At 41.8% G+C, this 26,712-nt stretch overlaps 1 protein-coding gene across 2 annotated transcripts; it reads left to right on the top strand.

The window, feature by feature from the left end:
• Positions 1-9: 9 nt before the first annotated feature.
• On the top strand, positions 10-26,682 carry POMT2 (protein O-mannosyltransferase 2). 2 transcript variants are annotated; one of them, XM_052693415.1, is made up of 21 exons: positions 10-203; positions 417-501; positions 1,076-1,180; positions 2,255-2,363; positions 3,194-3,302; positions 4,977-5,136; positions 7,508-7,614; positions 8,619-8,701; positions 9,152-9,261; positions 11,247-11,313; positions 12,153-12,222; positions 13,630-13,708; positions 14,442-14,593; positions 16,175-16,266; positions 17,580-17,656; positions 19,218-19,289; positions 19,488-19,547; positions 19,748-19,853; positions 23,799-23,939; positions 24,546-24,660; positions 25,210-26,682. In XM_052693415.1, exons 1-21 carry the CDS (start codon positions 10-12, stop codon positions 25,313-25,315), a joined length of 2,199 nt encoding a protein of 732 aa, XP_052549375.1. In that variant the 3' UTR covers positions 25,316-26,682. The 2 variants fall into 2 exon arrangements, with proteins under 2 accessions (XP_052549375.1, XP_052549374.1); XM_052693414.1 differs by having other exon boundaries at positions 12,150-12,222.
• Positions 26,683-26,712: the final 30 nt, after the last annotated feature.

The raw sequence follows: 26,712 nt of genomic DNA, 5'->3' as shown, positions 1-26,712 counted from the left end.
GCCCCGTCCATGCCGGCGTCGGGGGGCGGCAGGGCCGGGTCGGGCCCGCTCCGGCAGCGGGGAACCCGCCGGCCGCAGGGAGCGCCGCCCGTCTCCGCGCTCGCTCCTCGTCCTCCGGCGGGCTGGCGGGCCGCGCTGGGCCTCGTCACCCTCCTCAGCTTCGCCTCCCGCTTCCACCGCCTGCCCGAGCCGCCGCACGTCTGGTACGGGCCGGGGGTCGGAATCTTAGAAAAGACGCTGCCTAATAAGGCTAAAGTACGCGCCGCGCTGTCGTCCCAGTGAATGCAATGCGTTGTCCTTCATAGAGTGTGTGGCAGTAACCCTTTACATGATGAAAAACGGGCGGAAAAAACCGACCTGGATTTTTTGACAGTTGTCGATGTTGCAGTAGGTTGTTCTGTGTTTATTTTTTCCAGTTGGGATGAAACCCACTTTGGGAAGATGGGAAGTTACTACATTAACCGGACCTTCTTCTTTGATGTCCATCCTCCTTTGGGGAAGGTAAATGGCATTGCTCCGTGTGTTTCAGAAGCCCCAGATTTGTCCCCTTTTTTTCTGATTGATGGCTGTGCCATCCTTTGAATGAATGCCAACCTTTCCCAGCTGTTGTTGGCTTCATGGTGTTTGTGTTCTGCATCCTGAGCCCTAGCTTGATCTTCTCCTCTCTGTAGAAGTGCTTAGTATAAGGAAACAAATCAGTGTTGCTGCTGGGTATTGGGTAGGTTTGAGCATGTGCAAGTTGAGAAATGAACTGTGTGGTCCAGAGGGGATGTTTAATTGAAGCTTACAGATTAAAGGAAGCGAATGGTTTTTGATGGCTTCTATGCAGCTCAGATGCCTGCCATGAAGCCATGGCTTGCTGTAGAGAACTTGTCCTAGAGTAATAGAAGATTTGCACAGGATTGGTAAGGCTCTCTTCACCTCAGGTTGTCTTCCTTTCAGGCTTAACCTCCTTAAGCTCTGGGAGCATGTTCAGAGACAGAATTCATTGTGGTAAACCCCACACACAGGGCTACAAGCCTGCAGTTGTCATTCTAGTCAGAGCTGAAGTTTTTTTAACTTCTTTTTTTTTTAGATGCTGATTGGACTTGCTGGCTACCTGAGTGGATATGATGGAACGTTTCCTTTTCAAAAGCCAGGGGACAGATATGAACAGCACAACTACATGGGAATGAGAGGGGTAAGGCATGAAAGGCTAGTATCAAGCTTTTTAACTCTCCTGTGCTTTTCAGTACAGAGTATTATGTCTTAAGAGCAGCTCTATTAGATTAGATCAGAGATCTGTTTGGCCTTGTGCCTTGTCTCTAAGCTCCCTAAAAGAATGCTGGTAGTTGTACTGTGAGTAAATCCTGATGTCTGGCTGTGAGAGGCTATGTGAAAAGTGAGGTGATTCTAGAGGTTGTCTCTTACTGTGAATTTAAAGGGACTATAGTCTTGAGTGTGACAGGTGTATTACCTGTCCTACAAAGGGAACGGTGCTGAGCTTGGGCTTCTGCTCACCCTGCTGTGCTTTGCTGAACTCCCTGATGGCTGGGAGCCAAGGATCTCAAGAAAACCAGGATCATTCTGCTTCTAGTAAAACTAAGCTGAATGAGCCAAAGTGGGAAGATTACTATTCAGACTGGTATTCTGCTTGAAACCCTGGCTGTGCTGTTACTAAAGGAGACTTAGAGCCATAAGCATGGGAGCAGATAACTCCAGTCAAAAGAGCTGCCAATTGCTGGTGCGTAGAAAGAAGGATGAAAACTGGAAGGTGTATTTCCTTAGTTTACTTACCCAGTCTTTAGCTACTCATGGTTCTACATTTCCCTCAGCTGAGTTCTCTGTTCATTGTCCTTCAGCTACCCTCACTCTCATTTGTCTAGAGAAGGTGATGTTGGTCTGCTAAAGATGTAAGATAGAGATGCATTTTTCTTAGATTTTATATCCTAATATCTTGTTGAAATAAGTTGAATATGATGGACATGTAATGTGTTTACTTGACATTTGTTTTTATGAATCTGATGTCGTCTAGAAGGAGAATGACTAACTGTTCTTCCTGACACCTCTAGAGACAGAACAGTGTAAGCAACTGTTGTTCTCTGAGCAGTATCTTTGCTCATTTGGCTTTTGTCTGGCGATACCAGTGAGTCAGTTCTGTAACTTGAGCACCTTTTGTTGTTGATAGGTATACAGCATGAAGGAAGGAAAGGGATGTGTGTGCTTTCACACTGGGGAAAGGTATAACTCTTCCCATTATCTTCTTTCCCTACAGTTCTGTGCATTCCTTGGCTCCTGCCTGGTACCCTTTGCCTACCTCACAGTGCTAGAGCTGTCCAAGTCTCTGCCAGCAGCCTTACTCACGGCTTTCATCCTTATTTTTGGTAGGTGTTCCTGCTAGCAAAGTGGAATAGATTAATTCAGAGAATGTCATTTCTGGCTTACCATGTGTTACCTGGAAGGTTATTATGCCTACTGAAAAAGGCTCCCAAAAGCCAAGTCCTTCTATTTTACATGCAACTTTTTAATTGGCTATCCTCTTGAGGATTTTACAGTCAAATGTTTATTGGTATCTCAGTTATGTGCATGACCCCAGCACTGGACTACATTTCACATTGCTTTTAAGAATTTTTACAACACACGCAGTCAGGAATAATTTTGCGCACTGGTGAAATATTGATGTCTCCCATATGAACTGCAAAGATATTTAATAACCAGCTGCACTCTATGGAAGAGTTCACAGTAAGAAATAAGTAATGCTCTTTGTGGAATTGAGCCAACAGTGGAGCAATGAGCATTTCAAATGAAGCTGCTCGAATCGGAGCGTTATTGGGAGATGCAGGTATTGAGGCACGGGGACTTCAAATTCCCATTTTTTAAAGATGGTATCTGAAAGATGACTTCTCCTTCTGCATCATCCTCAGGCACTGTCCTGGTGCTTTAGTAGATTAATCATTGCTGTCTGCAGCACTCTCCATCTGAATATGTTTGGCACACTGACTGCTGTTTCACAGGTACTGCTCCTCTGCCTGGTTTCTGTGAGTGAAAGTTTATTTCTTATCCAATTAGACATTGAGTTGTTCCAGCCTGCTTCAAGTTCTAAAATTGCCCTTGTTCTTTTTGACTCACCCAGCTACACCAAATAAGCTGTCTTCCTGCCATGTTAGTTCACTCTGTAACCACAAACATTTTTGCTGTTGTTGTGTATCTGCAGATACAGGCTGTATTACTTTGTCTCAGTATATTCTGCTTGACCCCATTCTGATGTTCTTCCTTATGGGAGCTGTTCTGAGTATGGTGAAGTGTAACTCGTGTGCAGATAGGTAAGATAAAGATTTTTGGTTTTTTAAACCATAAGTACCCAACTTTTGCATGGATTAAGTACTTGAACACATCTGAAACTTGGTAGTCTGTGAGAATGGCTAAGACTAGATTGTTCCAGGAAACTTGGAGGTGAAAATGGTGCATGGTAGAGGAGATAAACCCCTTTAGTATAGGGGTTTGTGAAACAAGGGAGAAAGGATTATGACAGAAGTAAACTGAGAGAGAGACTTAAATACATTATTTTTCAGGAAGAAGAATTTCAGCAGAAATAGTGGTTATGAAATGGTAAATTTAAAATGAAGTTTAAAATCTTTTTAAAACTCCTTGACTGGAAAGAATGTGGCATGGGACACTCGGTTGGAGACAGAGGAATGAAAAATTTTTGTAGTTTGCCAAGGCTTTACTCCTTAATGGCAAAAATATTAATATGCTGTCTTGGCTTAGTCTCTTTGTCTCCAGGCCAGAGTAACAGAGCTTAACCATGACTGTAATCCTACAAGTACTTATAAATCCTGCTGGATGAGGTAAAGAGTAATTTGTTAGATTTAAAGAGGTTAAAAACTTGAGAAATACAGTTAGGATGATGGTTAGGATATTTGCTGTAGACCTATCCAAGCAGAGTGGTGATTTATAGCTGTTTGGATTTGTCAGGGGGCTTCTTTGTGGCTGAGCTGTTCAGAGCAGTTTCCACACAATGCATGCAGAATTTGAAGGCATAAAATCTTAGAATGCTGTATAAGTATTTTTTGTTTCATGTGTTGTTCAAGAATGGATCCTTTAAGTCTTAGCATGATTGCAGCAAGCATGGCTGAAACACAGCCCACAAAGTCATATAGGGCCATGTGGAGCCATTCCAATTGACAGCTCTTGCGCCAGGGAGTGCAAGCACCAAGATACAGGGCATGTTTGATCAGCTCGTGGTGCAGCTGTGTGTACCATGACCTGAACTTTCTCATGTCTTTGAAAACAGTATTAGCTTTACCTAGTCGATTTTATATATATTAAAAGCCAGCTCTATCTCCTGTGTTGCTTAGCAGAGCAGAAGGGTTTCTAACCAAAACACAGGTATCGAGGCATCAGGAGTCAGGAGGAAAAGGCTTTTAAATTTCCTGTCATCCTCATTCATCTTTTTGCTTCAATTTTAGTTTAGTTTGTAATGTCATTGCTTTTTGCTACAGCTTTTGTTTATTCTTTGGTTAAATGTTCTTCTCTATGGTCTTTCTGCTTTTTTGAAAGTGGCTGCTCTTTTTCTGATGCCATCCTCCCTGTCCTTACATCTGAGCAATGTAATTTTGCATTTTTATGGAACTCATTAATGAAGTCTGAATTCAGATTTCAAACCCTTTACAAGTGAAATTGTCTTTCAAATGATAATTCAGCTTATACATGATGTCTGTGCTCCCTTTTTTAAAGGGAAAATACAGGGGTGCCTACACTGATGTGATGGACTCTGCTGGACCCTGCATCAGGAGCTTCCTTGCATCATGAGAATCATCTAAAGAGTTACAGAAACACTTTTTTTTTTTTTTTTTCTTTCCTGTTACTCATGAGCTCCTGAGGAGAAAATAGAACGTAATTTTATGGGGTAGTGATTTGCTGTTTGTTTTTCTGATAACAGCTGCCCGTTCATGTAGCCATAATTTATTTTCTGCTTTCATCTCTCTGTCCTGCAGGCCATTCTCTGCTTCCTGGTGGCTGTGGCTGAGTCTGACAGGGGTGAACCTTGCTGGAGCAATGGGGGTGAAGTTTGTTGGCCTTTTTGTAGTCCTGCTGGTTGGTCTGAATACAATCTATGACCTTTGGGACTTGCTGGGGAACCTCAGCTTGTCACTGGTGAGTGTTAAAAACTTATTTATGTTAAGGATTTCCTTATTTTGCTTTCTTTTCTTTTATCTATGTAATTTTGGTTTTTGATAACTATAGAAATAGCCAAACAGTGATAATCTACTGCAAACAGGCAACTGAGGTAGATTATGATGATTAGCAATGAGCATTGTGATAGAAAAAACTATTGCCATTTGTTTTTAAAAACTTGTATATGATCTCATAAGAGTGCAAAAAAAGGTTGTTGCTTTTTCCAGTTGGATGAATTTTATTTTGGTCTAGGTTGAATATGGCTGTACAGTGGCCCAAAGCATGATGATATTCTGCTCTGTTATTGATCTTCTGAGGAGCCCATGATCCCTGGCAGACAGGTGTGTCTTGCAGTTCTGAGTTTGCATAAGCATAGAACATAGAATATGATGAGCAGAGCAAGCTCAGGCTGTACTTTCTGTGTCACAGGCTGCATAGCAGCAGTGTGCTGTAGTCCAGCAAGAGTCATAGGCAAACTCTGTAATGGCAGTCTCTGCAGTTTGTCTCGAGGATGGTGAGAGCCAGAGACTGCTTGATTTCACTCATCTTTAGTTCTTCTAAGCTCTAAGAAATTCACTAGTGTATTTGGGTGCCCTGTTCTAATATATTGTATGCTGGCAACCGTGAAATCTGCTACTGGGAGAAATATCTCAATAGACTATTTACTGTTTTGCAACCAGCAGGATAAAAAATAATTCTTTGAGCACATCTTTTGAGAGGTATTCAGTTCTCTCCTTGTCTTTCATGAAGCTTGGAAATTCTGTTTCTTTCACTTACTGTTTTTGTCCTGTCTCATAAACAGGGGAGTCTTGGGGGGCTTTTTCTATTCCTGCTGTGTGATTTGTTTTCTCTGATTAATGTGAATCAATATGAGCTGCAAAGATGCTGTATTCCAGCTCCAGAGAAGCACTTGTTGAGCAAAGTCAGTTAATTGCATTTGAAATGGAACAAATCCATCATGTCTAAGCTTTCTGCCAGCAGCTGGCTGCACAGTGATTTCACTCGTGCTGCTGGCAGCAAAAGCAGCGAGCCTCTGAGTGTTAGAATGTGTAAAGAAATTTACTTCAGAAGGTAGATGCTTCTTTCTGAATACCTAAATATTTGGCAACTGTGGTGCTTGAGGAGGGAAAAAAAAGAAAAAGAAAAAAAGAAAAAAAAAAAAAGGGTTAAACCCATGAAGTTTGAATAACTTATCTCTGCATTTGTTAGGAAACTACTTATTTACATGCAGTGTTTCAGGGACTAGACTGATTCCTACAATTTTCAGCTTATCTTAGTTCTCCATCCTAGCTTGCTTGATGCTTTCCTTCTAGTGTTTTCTCTTTTGACATTGCATTGAAGTCTGTGGTTGTAGGCTTTGATCTTTGTGAAAGAGATTTCTATTTCAGTCATTTTGCTTAGGGGACTGGAGATTAGCTCATGTGCCACTGATGCATAAATTTGGTTACGTGCCATCAGTCAGCATTTGTCCAAGTGTCCAGTAGTTGTTAAGTCTTCTGCTCAAGTACCTGTGCTGAGCAGCTGCTTCTCCTGTCGGCTTCAGTCGGTTCTTATTTCTGTAATATATTCAGCTTTTTTTCATAGAATCATAGAATCACTTCAGTTGGAAGGGTCCCTTAAAGACCATCTGGTCCAACTCCCTGCATTGAACAGGGATACCTACAGCTGTATCAAATTGCTAAGAGTCCCTTCCAGCCTCACCTTGACTGTCCCAAGGAATGGGACATCTACCCCCTCTCTGGGCAACATGTTCTAGTGCCTCACCACCCCTATTGTAAAAACAAACAAACAAAAAAACTTCCCCCTTTTTTTTTTTTGCTTAATGATTGTATGATAGAATCCATGCTAGGGGGGGGAAAAAAAAAAAAAAAAAAAAAGGAGGAAGAGAGGAAGAAAAGATAAGAACATTTGAACGTTTGCCTTAATCAGTTTTGTAGTTATTTGTGAATGAACATTGATGGCATTTTCTTGTCCCACAGCTGTTTATTGCCCATCATGTGTTTAGATGATTTGTTCTGTGACCAGCAGAGTTAGCAGGATGTGATCACACAATCACAGTCTAGCACAGCTGTGTACAAACTGCTACTCTCAGTGATTTTCATGGAATGCTCAGCTTTTGTGTCAAGGCAGCTGAAACATTGAGGATGTGTTGCTGACTCTTTGTAACTTCTCACTGAGGAGCAAGAAAAGAAGTGGGAGTGTGAGAGTATCCTTGCTAAGTGAGCTGGTTTCTGTGGAGGAAACCTAGGTACCTAGCCCTTGTTGCATTCTATCTATATAGGGAGACACTGTCTAGTAGCTTATGCAATCTTTTCCTTTCACTCTTTGATCTAGGTTGTTTTTGTTCCAGGTTGTGTTTGGGAAACATTTCCTGGCTCGAGTGCTCTGCCTCATCTTGCTTCCACTCACCCTCTATGTGGCAATGTTTGCTGTTCATTTTGCAGTACTAAATAAAAGGTATTTCAGTTTTCTTTTCTTTTTTTTTTTCTTTCTTTTTTTTACAGAAGAAAAATCATCTGTCATCTTTGAATTAAAGAACACTGATTATGGATTTCTCCGCTCACAGCATCAAAAGCGCAGCCATGAGCTGTGTCTTTGTTTAATTCCCTTCCCAGACTTCTGCATTGTTCTTAGAGAAGGGCTGTGGCCAAGCTGGCAGTGAAACAGAATTTGAGCTTGAGACATTCTGACGTGTGAATCGAGAATCCTAACCAAGTCCTCAGTGTCTTCTTTTTTTTTTTTTTTTTTTTTTTTCCTCCCTCCTGTCTTCCTGGACCTGAATATGTCTCAAATCCATTCTCTTTTTTTTTGTTGTTGTTCTTTAAATTAGAAAGCACACCTCACTCCACCAGCCCACCTTTCCCCTCTATCCAAAAAGGCAGTGCATTCCTGAAAAATTATTTGACTGTGATGAAAAATGTCTGGTAACTGTTCTTCTGGTAAGGAGGGCATTTATTTGGAAAGCAGCAGCAAAATAGTCCAGTAATGATTTTCCATAAGAGGTGAGGTGAAAAAAGCATTTAACCATTAACAAGAATGTAAAATTAAATATATTATTTTTTCAGTTCAAGTCAGCTGGTTTTACCATTTAGCAGAAATGAGACTTGGGAAATCTCAAGAAGAGGCTTTATTAGACGTCAGCTAGCAGTGGGTTTTGTTTGTTACAAGAGCACCCACAAAGACAATTGATTGTGCTTTGTTCAGTGCCAGAAGGAGCACATTTTTATGTTCTCGTGTCCTTGTCCATTTCCTGCAAGAGTGTGTGTATCAGCTGTGATTCACAGCATTAGAGATGCAATTAAGGAAAACCCAATCATTCTTCTCCTGAGACCAAGTCTCTTATTTTGTTTTCGTCTGGTTTTCTTTTTCTTTCAGTATAAACAATCTGATTGTGCACAGTGGAACTTTGTACGCTATGCTTTGCCAGTCTTTGAATTGTCACATTTTTTGCTCTGTTTTAGTGGTCCTGGGGATGGTTTCTTCAGTTCTGCCTTTCAGTCCCAGCTGATTGGGAACAATCTTCATAATGTCTCCATTCCAGAGCGTGAGTGTCCAAAGAAGTGAATTGTTCTGAGCTGTCAAAACATGTGGGACTTTAGATAAAAGCTACATCTCCTTTGAAGCAGTGCAGGATAGATACAGTTTTGTGTGTATGCACCTTCACTTTTTTTGGCCTTTATTTTGTTTCAGACAACAAAAAAGGATTTCACCTGTTCAGCCTAGAACCTGGCTCTTCTCTTTATGTTAAAATGATTTGGGAGAGATATATAATGTTTGGTTGAAACTTCTAGAACAGTTTCACTGAATAGTAGTGGATGGTGATGGAAGGAAAGCTTGCAATGAGCTATTTGGATTAACACTTCAGTCAGGAAATGTGCTTTCATCAAAACAAAGCAGGAACACATTTGCCTAATTGGAGCACTGTAGGCTGGCTGCGGGAGGTATTTATAGGAGAGATGGCTTATGCTTTTTTCCCTTGTTCCTTCCCATTTAGATTTGGCCTATGGGTCTGTGGTCACAATGAAGAACCTTCGGATGGCAGGGGGTTACCTTCACTCCCACTGGCACCTCTACCCAGAGGGTGTTGGGGCTCGCCAGCAGCAGGTTGGTGTCCTGCAATACTGCTTCTAATTGCAGCCATCTACTCACTCCCATTGCACTTAGTGTTAGGTGTCATTGTGGCAGGAGCTGTTATCTTCTCAGCATGTTATCTTCTTGATGCCAATTAAGTTGAGCTTAATTTGGAATCCTGAGTGTAAAGAGCCCACCAGTTTGCACCAGGGAGGTGACTGAGGGTAACAGCTTCACTGCGGTAGCAAGACCCATCTCCATAGATGGAGGCCACTAGGACTTAAATATAATGAAAAGTAATGTTCTGTAATGAAAATGCAGTTGTTACCTCAGGCGAGAATGTAAAACTATTACAAACAAACCTATTACTTGTGTTAAAATCAACAGAATAGAAGTGCTGAGAGTTGTTTCCATTTGTGCCACAGGCCTCTGTGATGTTTTGTGAATTAATTTCTCGTCTGTGCCTTATTTTCCTCATCTGTCACCAGGGAAATTGTAAGGCTTTGTTCATTCAATTGGATATCTGTATGTTCATAAGCTGCTCATAATGAAAGGTGCTTAGCCAAACTCTCAAAGGGCTTATGTTTAAGTGATTAACCAGTAAATTAAAAAAAAAACAAAACCACCATGTAAGTATTGCTAATTAATTATTACAGAAATTAAGTGCATTTCTTGTTTTTTGGCCGTCATGATCAAGTTTCATAAATCTTTGCTGCTTCTGTGGCTTTCCTAAGATAAATGTCGGTGTGTAAAAATTGTTCTGAACTGTCTGACAGAAAGTTTCTGGAGAAAAACAAGTGTTTGTTTTTAACTCAGTCTCTGTTATTAACTTTAATTAATCTTTTCTTGCTGTTCTTCCCAGCCAGAAATACTTCCAATGCTGTCAGGTGACAGTGATGTTTACTGTAGATGGAGCTATAATGCCAAAACTGGCTTAAGAACAAGCCAAATTTAGGTGCAGAATATGCTTTATGGCAGTAGAAACAAGCAAGAGGGAATTGGAGGGTGTTGATGGGAATTTTGTTTGGAGTAGGTGGGAGAGGATGGAGATCCTCTTTCCTGCCACTGTGATCCCTACCCTGGAGGGGTATGCAGAGAGGAAGGAATTTCCAGCTTCAAGGAGACCTGGGGAGTAAGAGATGGAAATGATGCTCTCTCTGTCTTCTCTCCTGATGCTATGACCTCAAGGTGTGTGAGGTTCCTACTCACCCTTTTTCCCACCCTCAGACACTCCTGTATGTTCTGCCTCAGTCACCCATCGACTAGCTGGTCTGCTTGCACCCAGGTGGGAGGCACAGGTGTGAGGCTGGGCTGGGGTCCTGGAGAGCAGGGCTTGCTGCTTCTGCAGCTGGGAGAGAAGAGAGAGCACAGAGGGCATAATTCTTTCTGCCTGGAAGTGTGGCTTTCAGTAGCAGCACCCTCAGGCCAGATGACCTCCCTGCTCTTGGTAGCAGTAAGAAAAGTTACTCTGTGTGAAGCTGAGCAATTTAGTGAACTTTAGCTAGTTGGCACGTACTGCTTTATGAGTTGGTCCCTGAAACCTTAATTTGGAACTTTTGGCACTAGTGTAACAGTTATCTTAATCAGCCCGTTATTATAAATATCTACCAATGATGCCAGTTTAGAAAGCCAGTGCTGTTTCCATCTACTCACACTGGTCAGTGAAAATTCAAGAAGTTCAGGTTCAGATATCCTGTTGTTTTGGAAGGAATCTCTGAATGAGTGTAGGAGCAGGGCAAGCTGGTTGGTTGGAAGCTTTATTCGTAAGGCAAGTGAACTGCTGTTAAGTGTAGCCCTCCAGAGCAGATGTGCTGTACCTGATTAAAGGTGTGATCTGGTTAAGCAGTGGCCAGCAATTGGCCTTCTATGTGGACCATCATAAAGATCATGCCAAGTTTTTCTGTGTTAGTAATGCATTCATTTGGACCTTCAATTTGCTGATGAGTGCATCTTTGCTATTACCAGCCTTTTTTTTCTTCTTTTTTTTTTTAGTAAAATAATTTATCTTCTGCTTTCAGGTCACAGCCTACTTACATAAGGATTTGAATAACCTATGGATTATAAAGAAGCATGATTCAGATACAGGTAACAAATACTGATAAAGAGTCTCTTATAATTTCTGCTTCATTTGTTAACATAAATATTTTGAGTTCCTTCCAGGGCAAAGTGTGCTTCATAGATATGAGATGAGATGGAAGGGAGAACAAGGGCAATCTGACTCTGCATTTGTGTCTGCCCTGTCATTGTTTGCGTTTTTCTCCATGTTATACAGTCAAAGTAAATCAGTTTTTCTCAGCTGAAGGTCACCAGATGGGGTTGCAAATAGCAGAGAGGAAATTAATGTAAACTCAGTCCATATTTTGTGGAATCTATTATTGTGACTGTGGGTCCTGGAGAAGTGGGTTCCAAGTATGCTGTGGTGCATGGTGTCCAGGTGGCTTGAATGAATGCTTGCTTGGGACTATTGAAGGTGTATTCCTCAGGTAGTGCAGCTGAATGATTGGGCTAGGCTAGTTTCCTTTCTATTTTTGCAGCATGTACGCATGAAAATCAACAAGGAAGAGTCTAAACAACAAACAAATTCAAATAACCAAGATATAATGATATGAACAGTCTTGCAAGTGTCACTTTATAGTGCATGAAAATAAAATGCAGATATCTAGTTATGGTGTTCAGTTAGCCTGGCCGAACATCCCCTTTATTTAAGGGCAGTATGTTCTGCTTTGGGCCACATTTGTGCACGGTTCTACAGAGTACTTTCAGGGCTGGTCTTTAAACTAGAGCAGTGATTCACACCAGGCTTTCAGTCTACTCAAATGGGTTTGCCTTGTGTTCTCTGCTTGAGGCAGAGTTCCCTGAAAACTCTCTGTGGCAACGATTTGTTAGTCAGTGCACAGGCATGATTGGTTTTCTTCCTCCAGCAGATCTGTTGGATTCCTCCAGCCCTGTGGAGTTTGTGAGGCACGGAGACATCATTCGCCTGGAACATAAAGAGTAAGGCTGATGGCTGTGATTTGGAGAGTCTGAGTGATTAGATAGGAGCGGTGGGGGATTTGACCTGCTGAAGACTGCGTGGGTAGGCCAGCACAAGTGGATCATGTGACAGAGGTGTATTAATGTCTGCATTTGCAAATGGAGTTTTTCTTCTGTGGTTTGTGATTTGATGGCTGTCTGTAAAATGGGAAACCTTTGGCAGAACCTCTCAGCTTCATCAAGCAGCGCGGAGATCTGTTCAGCTGTGTGAGATGCAGTATGAAGGTAACTGCATATTGGTTCTGCCTGTACAGACAGTATACACCCCCTGAAACTGAACAAAAATGATGACTTGTGCCTTTCCTCACTGTGATGGGAACCTAAGAGACACATGGGTGCCCTAGTGACTCAATATTTAATCTTATGTAATCTAACCTTGCTGTGCCACAATGCTCTGTGCAGTCACAGTTTTTATTTCTTAACAGAAGCTCTGCATTTGTGAGCCACATCATACTGTGTTCAGTATTACATGTTCACAAATCATAGCTTAAACCTTCCAAAATGATTGTAGGACTTTGGAGAGGAAAAAAAAAAAAAAAAAAAAACCAAGAAAAAAACAAAACAAAAAAAAAAGTGCCTTGGATTTTGGATTTTACTGCTAAATTTCTGATAATAAAGGTGATGAAATCTGGTTTTGATAATACTGTGCTCACTTAACTCAGATGCTGGAGGGGAATAGGCTTCTGGAATGGGAGGTACAGCTGCAGCACTGGGGGAAAGATCCAGTAGGTGGCTCTCAGCTCTTTGTGTTGGAGTTTTGTGTGCAGGCAGGCAGGGCTGGGAGCAGCTCTGCTGTGGGAGATGATGGCGCCTGGTGTGGGTGGATTTACTAAAGACTGGAATATGGCCAGGCTTCTCTGCTTGCCTCATCTAGCAGCCACCACTGGGGAGGGGTGTTGTCAGCACTGTGTAAGGCTGTGCAAATGGGGGCTGCTGGTCCCCACCTCAGTGCATCTGACTGAATGATACAGTCTTCCTCTCAAAAACCAACTGATAATCAAGGGAGGTCAGAATCTTATTTTGCTTCTTGCAAAAGCTAAGACTTTCATCCCCAACTTTGCTGTTTGTAAGAAGAGGATTTAAAAAAGGAAAATCTCTGCAGTTTCAGTAAATGTGTGTGATTTACAAGCTAGAGCAGTAATCAATGTTATTTCCACTTGTAGATAGTGTTTATAGCCTAAAGGTTGGATTTACTCATGTTGTCTTCCTTTCCCAGTGTGGCATAAGCTTGGAGTTACACTGGTTACGCTGGAGTTACACTGCTCCAATTGCTGACAGCTCTCTCTGAATGGCTCAAACCAAAGTTCTTATAACAGATTGTCTGATGCATAAAAACAAAACAAGGCTTGACTTCTGATTTCATTCCAGAACTTCTAGAAATCTTCACAGTCACCAGCATGAGGCTCCCCTGACAAGGAAGCACTTTCAGGTCACTGGCTATGGCATAGTAAGTGAATGGCAGAATTCAACAAAAGTTCTTTCTTTTTGGCAGAATTCAGACCATGCCAAGGGAATTTATTTCTGCTTTTAGTTTGTTAGTTATGGTGATAGATGTGGATCTACTGGGCTGGAAGAAAAGATGATCTAGTATAAAACAGTGTATCTCATTTAAGGTCTATTTAATGTGAACACAGACAAGGAAATAACTTAAGCTTTTACTGTCAGTCTAGCTTTGGCAGCTTTCAATTCCATGAATGCCAAACTGAGCAACCTTGAAGTTGCTCTGACAAGTATTATTTTATATATTTGGCCTTGTTGTGTAGACAACTGGCTTTTGTTGACAAGATATTGACAGAATTTTGCATCATGAAAACGAAATCTGCTTTGAGGGATAAGTTTCCAAAAGCAAGTGAGTGTTGCCTAAACCCCTTCTGTAAAGCACCAAGTTACCCCCTTTTAAAATGCAACTCTGAGGCACAGTCAAGTGTGAATTTGGAGCAAAAATATTAAGTTTGGCAAGATAAAAATGTATTTGTGGGTAGTTGCTCATATGAAGAATCATCTCTTCCTTATGGGGAATCTCTACTGTGAAGTCTGAGCAAGAGTAGTGTGGGTTCCTTTGCTTAGCTTCACCACCATTAGAGTTTCAGAATTTCTTATTTGCAGTGCTTCAATCTGTATGTCTTCTGATTGATTTTTGTTTCTTTGTTTTTCTCTGCTGTGGTGGGTTTCCATGATAGAATGGAACAGGAGACTCCAATGACTTCTGGAGGATTGAGGTGGTGGGCAGAAGGGCTGGGAAGCTTATCAAAGTCCTACGGAGTAAGATCCGGCTCACACATGTGGCCACAGGGTGTATTCTGGGCTCTTCTGGAAAGACTCTGCCAAAGTGGTATGTAGCTTGTGTGCTCTGCCTGCCCCACTCCACAAGACTTTGAGCTGCTGTAAGAATGAAAGAGTAATCAGCAGGTACTAGAAATATAACCAGAGAAGATCTGGGTTAGAGTTATGCAATTTGTTACAGTGAAGGTACCTGGTGGGCAGCAGCTCTGAAAAATCCCATAACAATCCAATCCCACACCTGTAGATCTAAGAGTGGCATGGGCATAGATTTTGTTGTCCATTAAGTCCAGGAGTGGATAACAGCCATATTCTTCAAGGCCATTTTAGCCTTAAGGTTCACAGTAAGTGAAGAACTGGGGCAGTTGATGCTGTTCCATGCCATACTTATCCAAACTTATTTTTGTTGGCATTAACTTCTTTTTGTGGTTGGCAGTCCTGCCATTTTTGGGTGCAGCATCCGATGTGAGGGCAGCAATAACAAGCTGATATTACCAGGGAGTTCTCAAGTTATGTATCTTCATCATAAAATGAAGGATGTGCAGAGATTGATGCCAGCCAAGCTACTGTATCTGCAAAGCTGTACTGTATGGAATGCTAACAGGGATCCTGACACAGCAGGCTCTGTAGTCATGGTGCTTCTGTTTCCAGAGCTGTCTCTGTTATTGCTAGCTTAGGTTTTCCTTAGCTCTTTTACAGTAAAGATGATTTCTATTTTATCTGGTGGATGCTGAATCATACATAGTGAGTGCAGGCAGATGCTTCTGCCGGTGACTGCCACGTCAGGAATGCAAATGGCATTTATATTTTTCCGGTAAGACTGGGTTTGTGGGTAAATAACATAACTGGTTTAAAATAATAATAGTGAGACAAATCACTACCTCTGACAACAACATTCAAGAAAGGAGGTATATCTTTTTCCACTAACGCAAGCTCACCCTGTGAATAGAATTCAGTGCTGCAAAATACTGATGACATTAAGAGCTGAGAGGAGGGAGGAAGCCTGGTAACTGTATATATATATATACTTTTTTTTTTTTTTTTTTTTTTTTTTTAAGACTTCAAAGGGGAATAATCACTGACCTTCCAAGACTAGTGATTAATTAATGGATTAATTGGTGAAAGTAAGCCTGTTAAGAGGTGATTGGTGGAAAATAATTAATTCATCACATTACTGCAGGCTCCGATACACTTTTTCCTGTAGTGTTTGGTGTGACCTGCTAGAAAGAGAGTGATACAGCAAGTGAAATGAACCATTGTTTTACCAGCATTCCTTCCTCTAAAGTTGAACCTTTGTTTCTGTAATAGAGTTTCTGTAGTCATAGTTCGACTTGATGACAATGATTTTTCTTTTTTCTGGAGAGACTGTAAGAGTTGACTTGAAGTAGATTATACTTTAGGCAGCCAAACTTAAGAAATACAGGCTGTGTATTTAGTGAAATTTTGATGTAGGCTGCCTTTCAAGCCTGTCTCAGTTTCTACATAGCATTGGAGTGACTGCTGGAGTTGAATGATGTGGTTGGTGTTATGGGAAAGCATGAAGCCAGATAGGGGGGAAAAAAAAAAAAGACATGAGCTAGAAATACTGAGTGATCTTTTTGGAGTAGTGTTTGACTGTTCTGTTGTTCTTCAGGGGTTGGGAACAAGTAGAAGTCACCTGCACACCATATGTGAAAGAGACTCCGAATTCCCTCTGGAATTTTGAAGATCATATAAACCCTAAGTGTAAGTCATTTATTTTCCTTTCCTTTGAGGGTACATCTTGGCTTGCTGTTAGGGAAATGGATGAACTATCAGATGTCAAGAACTGGCAGTCAGCATTTGGGATTTGTCTGTTGTTTCTCAGCTCAAATGTGAACTTGTTAAACTTAGGCCAACTGTTTAGAGATGTATAGGCTTTTTCTGCTTCAGGGGAGATTCAGCTTGGATATTAGGAAAGGGTTCTTTATTGAGTGGGCAGTCAAGCACTTCCCCAGGGAAGTGATCATACCACCAAGCTTACAGGAGTTTAAGGAGTGTTTGGATAACACTTTCAGGCAAATAATGTAGATTTTAGGTAGCAAGAGGTTGGACTTGATGATCATTGTTGTCCCTTCCAACTCAGGATATTTTATGATTCTATAATTTCACTGTTTGTACAGTAAACTGGAGATAATGCTTCAAATATAATGGGAAATATAAAGGATTTTGTAATTATCCTGGATGGCAGAAGCATGGAGTTTTATAGGGAGTGCAGTACAAGTTATTATATTTAATATGATTGGTTCAATTGGGAATTATTGTCATAAATACAAGCATGTTCTATATATTTTAATGATTTATTAAACAAAAAAAGCCAACAAAAACACCACTGTGTTTTTTTTGATGTATCATTTTCTCTTATGAGGGGATGCAAAATAATGACACTGTGGTACCATCAAGTAGTAGATAGTAGAGGTATAACAAAGATTGAGAGGAGACCTGGGTGTGCCGATAATGAGAGGTGACCCTTGCAGCTTCATCCATGAGTTAGGTATGTGTCATAGCCTCACTTGGCCTGAATTATTTGATGTATTTTCTTCCCAAGAATTGCAGATGACTTGGGCAGATTTCTGAATTACCGAAAACTGGTGTACTTCACCCTTACAGAGCAGCTGTGCAAATCAGAGGAAAGGAATTCTGTGCAATTTATTTGGCATTTTCCTCTTCTGTTATAATGCCTTGTGTATTATTATGCTCATGGCTCACTTACAAATAGGCAACAGCTTATGAACAATATCTAATTTCAGCTAGAAATAGGTATCTGCTTCAGGGACTTCTTTGTATTTTTCTTGCTCCTGGGAGTAAAGTAGGAAATCTAGGAATATATCAGTTATGAAATGGAGGATACTTTGGACTGCAAGCCTCTGTGTTTAGAATTTGAATGAATTGCACAGGGAATGAACAGAAGTGCTAGAAGCAGATTTGTCACAAATGGAGGGAATTTGGTTTATTAGGCAAGAGTAAAAAAAATGTAAAACATACAGAATTCTCATCTATTTTTTTTTCTCTTCCTATAGTGCCTAATATCAGCCTGGATGTTTTGAAGCCTTCTTTTTTGGAAATTCTTCTAGAGTCCCACATGGTTATGATCCGGGTAGGGTATTATTAGTTCTAGATGGCATTTTCTTCCTCCTTTGTTTTTCATTTAAAAAAAGAGTTTTTTTCTGAAACATGTGGGTGATAGCTGCAAACTAGGGCAGAATTTACACACTCCAACCACCTGCTTGCATTCTTGCTTAGTAAAAGGGGTGGTCTTGAGGTTAATTTTTCCAGAAGTTCGGAAGCCATGGGCTCGATGATGTTCTGCTGTTCTGCTGTTGATGTAATATAGTTACAGTCTAGTTCTGTAATTGCTTTGCTGCTGAAATTCTGTTCCATAAAGGGGAGTTTAGTATTTTTCCCATGCTGTTGAAAGTTTTAAAGTAAAATTAGTATTTGTAAGGCAGGAGGATATTACTGTGGTCAGACTCAGGAAAATTAGCTGAATAGACAATAAAAGGGCAATAAGTGTTTGAACTGAAAATGAAAAATTCCTGATAATTTCTTAAGGCTCATTGAGATGCTGTGTTTTCAGCCTTTCTCTTCTCTCTTTATCCCCAAGGATACTTGCAAATGGACTAGATTTAATATTTTCAAGGTGGTCTTTCCCTGTGGTTGTTCTTTGATCTTGGCCACATCCCTTCATCTTTCAGCTACTCACTCCTTCATCTGAATAGAAAAGTTCAGTAGGAAGGGGCCTTCTGAGATCATCAGGTCCAACTGTCTGACCATTTCGGGGCTAACTGAAGGTGAAAGGATATTTAATAAGGGCATTATTCAAATGCCTTTTATATTGACAGGTGTGGCATCAACCACCTCTCTAGGAAGCTTGTTCTAGCATTTGACTACCCTCACAGTAAAGAATTTTTTCCTGGTGTCTAGTCTGAGCAGCTTTGTGCTGTTCCCAGGTGTCCTGTCATAAGTTCCTAGGGAAAAGAGCCTGGTACCTCCCTCTCCACTTCCCCTCCTCAGGAGGCTGCAGAAAGCCCTGAGGTCACCTCTCAGCTTTCTTTTCTCCAGAGTAGACAACCCAAGCATCCTCTCCTCACAGGACATGCCTTCTAGTTCTTCTACCAGCTTTGTTGCCCCTAAGAATGGGAATCTACCATTTTGGGAAGAGAGTTTACTTTTTTGTTTGCAGATGTCTTCTGAAATTCTTGAAAGAAAGAAGGTCATCAAATTATTATTAACAGTAAGCATTTCTATGACAACCCATGATAACATTGTCTCAGGTAAGAAAGCACCTGCATGGGTTTCCATGGAAATAATCTTTCTGAGGATTTTATTTCAGGGTGGAAGAAAGTCTGTTGAAGCAGTCTGTTAATGAACAAAGGTCTTGCTTATGCAACATGTGTACTCAGTGACAGAAAACCTGGTAAAGAGAAATGAGAGAATACTGCCTCTAAGGATACTTAAAGAACGTTTTCACTTGTGTAATAGTATTAAAACGTTTGTTATCCTCATGGCTATTTCCAGAAGATGATGTGTGTATGTAGTCAGAAAGCAGCCTTTACTTGGAAGGAATATTCACATACATTTGTAAACCCAGACATCTTAGGGCATTGTTTGCAGCACAACTACCCACTCATTTCAATTTTATCTTGACTTATCTGTAGGGAAACAGTGGCCTGAAACCAAAGGACAACGAAGTTACATCTAAACCCTGGCACTGGCCCATCAACTACCAGGTATATTAATCAATCCTCTTCCCTTTCTGTTTTCAAGTATTTTACTGTGCTTCTTGATCATTTTGAGGATGATGTCAACTTTATTTTGTAGCACCTGAGCTGCATGGAAGGGAATGTGTCTTGCCTTTGGCACTAGAAAATAGATATAAACCAAGTTGATACAAATCCACTTTGCTTACTTCTGGTCTGTTTCCTCAGGGTCTGCGTTTTTCTGGTGTCAATGAGACAGATTATCGGGTTTATTTGCTGGGAAACCCGGTAAGTTGGAACAGGAGTTTCCAAGCCACTGTCTTTAGCAAATTTTACTCTTGCTTTTTCCACTGACAACGAATCCTTTCATCCTTCTTTTGGACTGTTTCTCTAGTAGTTTTCTTATACTTGCACGTAGCTTTTCATTTCCTCTCATGTTCATTCCTGTTTCCAGCCCTAAGTCTTAAATCTTTCTCTTTCCTACGTAGGTGGTATGGTGGCTAAATCTGTTCACTATTGGACTATATCTTCTGATAGCAATTTCCATTGCAGTGGTGCTGAAGAGAGGTGTCCAACTGACTTCTGAACACAAAGGTGAGGTCAGTTTTCCTATGCCTCCTATGCAAGAGAGTCATCTCATAACGTCCTAGTTTGCCGATACACAAGAGCTCATATTGGGAATCATAGAATCATAGAATCACCAAGGTTGGAAAAGACCTAAAAGATCACCCAGTCCAACCGTTCACCTATTCCCAATAGCTCCCACTAAACCATGTCCTTCCACACAACATCCAGCCTTTCCTTGAACACCCCCAGGCTCGGTGATTCCACCACCTCCCTGGGCAGTCCGTTCCAGTGCCTGACCACCTTTTCTGAAAAGTAATACTTCCTCATGTCCAGCCTGAATCTCCCCTGCAGTAGCTTGAAGCCGTTCCCCCTGGTCCTATCACTAATGACACGAGAGAAGAGGCCGACCCCCAGCTCACTACAGCCTCCCTTCAGGAAGTTATAGAGAGCAATGAGGTCTCCCCTGAGCCTCCTCTTCTCCAGGCTGAACATTCCCAGCTCCTTCAGCCTCTCCTCATATGGCCTGTGTTCCAGACCCCTCACCAGCTTTGTTGCCCTCCTTTGAACACATTCCAGGGCCTCAATATCTTTCTTGCAGTGAGGGGCCCAAAACTGGACACAGTACTCGAGATGCGGCCTCACCAGTGCTGAAAATTTGTATTAAAAATCTTCCCGTATGTTGTATTAAAGCCTCTGGGAATTTAATGCATTAAACTCAGGAAGCTGCATGTACTGAACACTGGGCTATGTAGTGCTTTGAAAGTATACTACTGAATGATGTGATTGCTAACAGAAGATGCTGTACAAGAAATAATGACTCTGAGTAAAATCTGGCTTTCTGTCTGGCAAACAAAGAGTTGCCAAATTTCCTAAGCTTGTTAGCCTTGATCAGAAATCCTCAAATCACCAAGATCCTGAAAAATGTACATAGAAAGCTAATGAGGAAAAGAGCTCTGTAAATAATTCACAGGAAGGAGTTATGATAAGCTCCTGAACAATCTTACCACTCCTTTGCTGGAGAGTACAGAGCTGACCTAGGTATAGGCTGGCATCTGAAGGTGATCCAAGGGTATGAAGCACAGTAGGTTTTTGCTAGGTTATTTTTTTCTAGGAGGCAAAGGTTTGGATTCATTAGTAATTCATATGCCAGCTGTGCTCTGCCAGGTGGTTGCCCAGCCTAGCATGACAGTTGCTTAGGAACTGTTAAGAGCTGAGATGCTGGCCACAATTGCTATCAGTTATGTCGATTGCTTGTTGTGGTTTAACCCAAGCAGAGTTCTAAGCATCACATTTGCTCACTCTCCCCAAGTCAAATGGGGGAGAGAATCAGAAAGGTAAAAGTACAGTAACTTGTGGATTAAGATAAAGATGGTGTACTAAGTAAAGCAAGAGCTGCACGTGCAAGTAAAGGAAAACAAAGAATTAATTCATCAGTAGGCAGATGTACACCCACTTCCAGGAAAAAAGGGCTTATCACACATAATGGTTTCTTGGGATGACAAATCACTTAAAGGGCCCCTCCTCTGAGCTCTGCAGAGAGGGACCTGGGTGTCCTGGTGGACGACAGGTTGGCCGTGAGCCAACAGTGTCCTTGTGGCCAAAAAGGCCAATGGCATTCTGGGGTCCATTAAAAAGAGTGTGGCCAGCAGGTCGAGGGAGGTGATCCTCCTCCTCTACTCTGCCCTGGTAAGGCCTCATCTGGAGTACTGCGTCCAGTTCTGGGCTCCCCAGTACAAAAAAGACAGGGATCTCTTGGAAAGAGTCCAGCAGAAGGCCACAAAGATGGTGAAGGGCCTGGAGCATCTCCCCTATGAAGAAAGGCTGAGTGAACTGGGTCTGTTCAGCCTTGAGAAAAGAAGACTGAGAGGGGACCTGATCCAGGTGTATAAATACCTAAGGTGTGGGGGGCAGAGTGGCAAGGCCAGGCTGTTTTCGGCAGTGTGTGGAGATGGACAAGGGGAAACGGGCATAAGCTGGAGCATAGGAAGTTCTGCACAAATGTGTGCAAGAACTTTGGTGAGAGTGATGGAGCACTGGAACAGGCTGCCCAGGGAGGTGGTGGAGTCTCCTTCTCTGGAGATGTTCAAGACCCACCTGGACACCTACTTGTGTGACCTGGCGTAGGGAACCTGCTTTGTCAGGGGGGTTGGACTCAATCTCTGGAGGTCTCTTCCAACCCCTATGATTCAGTAATTCCTCCTCCTCAGCTTTTGTTGCTCAGTGTGACACCATGTGGTATAGAATATCCCTTTGGCTAGTTTGGGTCAGCTGTACTAGCTGTGTTTCCTCCCAACTTCTTGTGCCTCCAGACTCCTCGTTGGCAGGGCGGAACTGGGATTGTTTAGTCTGGAGAAGAGGAGGCTCGGGGGAGACCACGTAGCACTCAATTTCCTGAAGTGAGATTGGGAAGAGGAGAGTGTCAGCATCTTCCCTCAGGTCACAAATATGACCTGAGAAAATGGCCACAAGTTGCACCAGGGGAGATTTAGATTAGACGTAAGGAAAATCATTTTCTCTCCAAGAGTGGTCAGACACTGGAATGGCTGCCCAGAGAGGTGCTGGAGTCACCATCCCTGGTGGTGTTCAAGAGGCATCTGCATGAGGAGCTACAAGAGATGTTCTAGTAGCTTAGTGGATAGTAGTGGTAATAGGAGGATGGTTGGACTAGATCTTGTAGGTCCTTTCCAACTTTGTGTTTCTATGATTCTGTGAACAAGAAGCTGAAAAGTCCTTGACTTAATGTAAGCACTGCTCTGCAACAATTAAAACATCAGTGTGTATTATCACCTCTATTTTCATCAAAAATCGAAAACAGCATCAGTGAGCCTCTACAAAGAGATTCAGCTCTATCCCTGCCAAAACCTCGATGCATATTTGTTGAAAAGACTGTTTTTGATCTGGACATACCAATAAGAAAGTGATAAATGTCTGCATCAGGAAGTTTCCCAGGCATACATCTACTGGTCACATGGCCTTACCTTCTTTTGCTTTGCAGATGCCTACAATCTGTTTTTTAACACTGCTGCTTATCCCACACAAGTTACTTGATACCCAGTTTCCTTTTCATAAATTCCATTTGCAGATGCCCTAGAAATCTGTGAAAGGCAGGACTGTGTACCAGGAGCAGAAGACCATTAAGGTTAGGTTATGGAGTGGTGTCCATGAGAAAAAGTTTGTGAGATTCATGCCTCAAGTAGTTTAACCATGAACAAGACCAATCTTCAGTAGAGATACTTCAAGGAGCTTCCTGAGTTGGCTGTAATGGAGATTGTGTATTGATCCAAATTGTCTACTCTCAAGCTTTGCAAGCATAATGTACCATTGTAATATGCATGCTGTTTTGAAATAAGTATTTCCTGATATTTCATGCAAAATAAATGGTTAAGGGTCTTTTATTGCATCTGATGCCAGGGTTGTAGAGCTTTTAAAAAATCTGAGTACATCATACGTTAACCTTTGCAGTATACATCAGTGGTTACTTCATTTTGTAAATCTCTGTGTTGGAATGTGTGATGTGACACTATTCAGTCCCACAGTGATTAGCTATTGGCCAAATCATCTGCACAAACCAGAGCTCTCAGTCCCTTCCCCAGGCTCTGAAAGGTAGGCAGCATTTCCTTCTGGGAAAGGCTGGCAAAGTGATCATCTAGCTGGCCTGTAGTCTTGTTGTGGACAGAATCAAAGACATCTGAAATTGAAATGACCTGTGTATACACTGAGGAACTGCAAATTTGGTCTTAACGTAGAGCCTAGTAAATCTGCTGCTAGTCCACTGAGACGTTTTTGGATAACTTTTATGTAATACAGTAATATAATACAGCATGTAACGATATATTACAACATGCTAGGTACTGTATAGTAGGAAAATGTAATACTGTGAATGTGTAGCATACTGCTGACTGCGACAGGGCTTGTTAAGAGGAATTGTATGTTGAATTCTTTTCTGCTGAAGCATGTTTGTTTGTGTTCCAGAGCTGTCTCGAGTTGTGCTCTGTGGTGGAGGGCAGGTTGCTCTGGGCTGGCTCCTTCATTACCTACCCTTCTTCATGATGGGCCGAGTTCTCTACTTTCACCACTACTTTCCTGCCATGCTGTTTTCCAGCATGTTGACAGGTAAATATTGGATGCTAGGAGAAGGTGAGGCAGAGACACGGGTGAAATTCTCTTATTCTGTTAGATGGAACATTTTCAGACTAAACAGTTTTACGTTTTTTGCTTGTGCAGAGAGCTTGAAAACACTGACTTACTGAAAATGTTCTTCACAAAGCAGCTTGTGTTGCCAAACTGTCTCTTTGTGTTGCCACCCTCAAGGAGCAGCTGTGTCTGGAGGTTAGGGCATTTGAATTGGGATGTGATCCCTATTCTCTGCCGTATCATTGCTCTTCTATAGTCTTTTATACGTGTTACTTCCCATTGTTTATTGTCACTGCTTTTCTGGCAGTTTCATTTGTAATTTGTTTTTCTAGCCTTTCCTGTGCCTTAGTTAGCAAGCTGGAGCCTGAATGTCTTGTCCGTTTATTCAGGTGGGAGGGAAGGAAAAGAGAACTTTCTGCTGATAGGAAACAATCTCAGTAGTTGTGATGGTTAGCAAGGGAAATGAATTTAAAAATCGATAAGGTCCTCTGGTGATAACAGCTTTGTCAGCACAGTGTGGCAATGTAACAACTGTTGTCTTTGGCATCTGCACCGATCCTGACTTTTGTCTCATTATTCTCCTAGGAATCACCTGGGACACACTACTGAAGTTTTTTTCTCAGTTCTTGTCACCTAGCACTACAGCTAGAAGAGTTTATGGAGGGGGGATCCTGACACTGATTCTGCTCATCATGTACAGGTGAGGGCTGAAAGCTCAGCTCTTTCTCAGTGTGAGAAAGTCTCAGTGGAGACTTTATGCCTATTAATTGTCCTCGATGGTGTCTCTGCCACTCATTTCTGCTGATCTTGACTTTAAGACATCGAGTCCAATCCTAAGCTCTCAGCAGTATGTTTTAAAACATCCTTCAATTGCAGGTAATCTTTCTTTCATTCTACTACTCAGTGCGAATGCTCCATTCCCTTCTGAACTCACAGTTCAGTGTTTTTGATTTTACTCCCCATACTAAGTGGTGCCAGATCTCTCAAATACAGGCAAATTCTTCATTGCTGTAGATCTTCTTAGCTGGCTTTTCTCCAAAGCTGTTGCTTTCTAAAAGAGAACAACACTAGTGATAGGAATGTGGATTATGTATGTATTGTGTTCAGCAGAGGTTAGAATGTCCCCAGTGGAGTTTAGAGCCATAGTAAATAAAAAAAAAAAGTCTCATACCATATGGACTAATGTGCTACATTGTTCTCAAGACAGAAAACTGTGCAGTCCTTGATGGCATTTTAATTCTTCCCACAGCTTCTACCTCTTCCATCCTCTGTCCTATGGGATGATAGGACCCATGGCATCTGACACCAGCAGCCCCATGGCAGGGCTCCGGTGGATGGAGTCCTGGGAGTTCTAGAGCCACCGAACAGCATCTGGGGACAAAGAATAAGAAGCATGAGGACTGCTGCACGTCAAGCTGGTTTCTGGCGCTTTGGAGGACATGTAAAGTGTCCTCTCTGGTGAACTCTGGTTGCAGCAACCCTGTTGTTCTGGCATTTGTTTGCACTGTCTGCATTAGGAGATGCAGAAGCTAATCCTCTTAGAAAGACTCATGAATCTTTAGGTGATATTCCTGGACAACTGGCTGGTTAGATCTCAGTTCTACTGAACAATGTACTGGGACTCTTCACAAGCAAACAGCAGTGGCATTCCAGCAGTCAGAGCTGTACAAATTGGGGACTGTGTGTGGTTGAATGTTCACCTGCGTTTGTCTGTCTTCCTTCTTGTGTCATTGCAGTTTGAGAGCCAGATAGTGTCCAGATATTGAAACATGAATCATGCTTCATGACCTTTCTTATGGTAAGGTTTTTTCTTAAATTTTCAAGTAAGCATGTGGGGATTTCTTTACTGGCTGTCTGCATTTTTTGCTCCAACCTTGAATTTTTAGAATTTGACTGAAAGGGGTCTGCTTGAACCACTCCTGAACCACTGTGCCTCGTCTGTCTCCCAGGCCTTTTGCTGACAGAGGAGATGGAGATTGTTTACCCCCTTATACTGCCTTGCTTTCTAGTCACTCTTAATCATTTATAACAATAGCCTGTGCTCAGAGCCAGACTGCTCCTGCACTGCACTTTGTATCTTCTTTCCAGTTCTGTCAGACACTGTTAAGGAAATTACAGTGGGAACAGCAGGTGATTTGTTTTCTGCCCCAGTGTGCTGTGAAGGCTGATCCTTGGGTGCTTGGGACTGAAATGATTGGGTGAAAATTTTAGATAGCTGTCATTTGTTTTTTGATCCCAGCTATCTCAATGCCTCTATTTCTGGTTTTAGGAAAAAGGATTTATCCTAAGGAACATAGCAGCTGCAGAACTGGCCCTTGGCATCTGCACGCTGTATTCCAATATTGAGCGTGTTCCCTCCTGTTAATAGCTGTCCATTTAATTACTGTATAGAAGACAATGTGAGGACAGGCTAAAATTCAAGTGTCAGGAGCCCTTGGATGTTAAATCCACCCCTTCCATGAAAGTGGAATGTTACTTATCAGATGCCTTTCTCCTGTATTAGGTCTATTTTTGTAAATGTTGTTTGTATTCCATCTTCAGTTCCTTACCCAGTTTGAATTTCTTGTCACAATCCTTGGTTGCTACTTAGACCTCAGCTGTGTTCCTGTGTCAAAAACTAATATTTGCAAAACTCTTTATGTATGTCTTAAGGAACTCAGGCTTTTCTTTTCAGATTTCTTGCTCTGCTTCTCAGCCTTCCATTAAAGCTTGTTTACAGGTCTGTGTGTCTGCTAAAACATCAGTTGTTCAT

Source organism: Tympanuchus pallidicinctus, unplaced genomic scaffold (genome assembly GCF_026119805.1).
Source record: "Tympanuchus pallidicinctus isolate F22 unplaced genomic scaffold, pur_lepc_1.0 scaffold3, whole genome shotgun sequence".
Taxonomy (NCBI): Eukaryota; Metazoa; Chordata; class Aves; order Galliformes; family Phasianidae; genus Tympanuchus; species Tympanuchus pallidicinctus.
The sequence above is the reverse complement of the archived record's forward strand: the minus strand, read 5'-3'. Positions and strand labels throughout refer to the sequence as shown.

Bases quoted from the DNA above. Each gene is read 5' to 3' on its own strand.
- POMT2 (XM_052693414.1), top strand. From the start codon at position 10: ATGCCGGCGTCGGGGGGCGGCAGGGCCGGGTCGGGCCCGCTCCGGCAG. The intron at 1,181-2,254 runs GTAAGGCATGAA...CTTTCCCTACAG, and splicing joins ACTACATGGGAATGAGAGGG to TTCTGTGCATTCCTTGGCTC. The intron at 12,223-13,629 runs GTAAGGCTGATG...ATTTCATTCCAG, and splicing joins ATTCGCCTGGAACATAAAGA to AACTTCTAGAAATCTTCACA.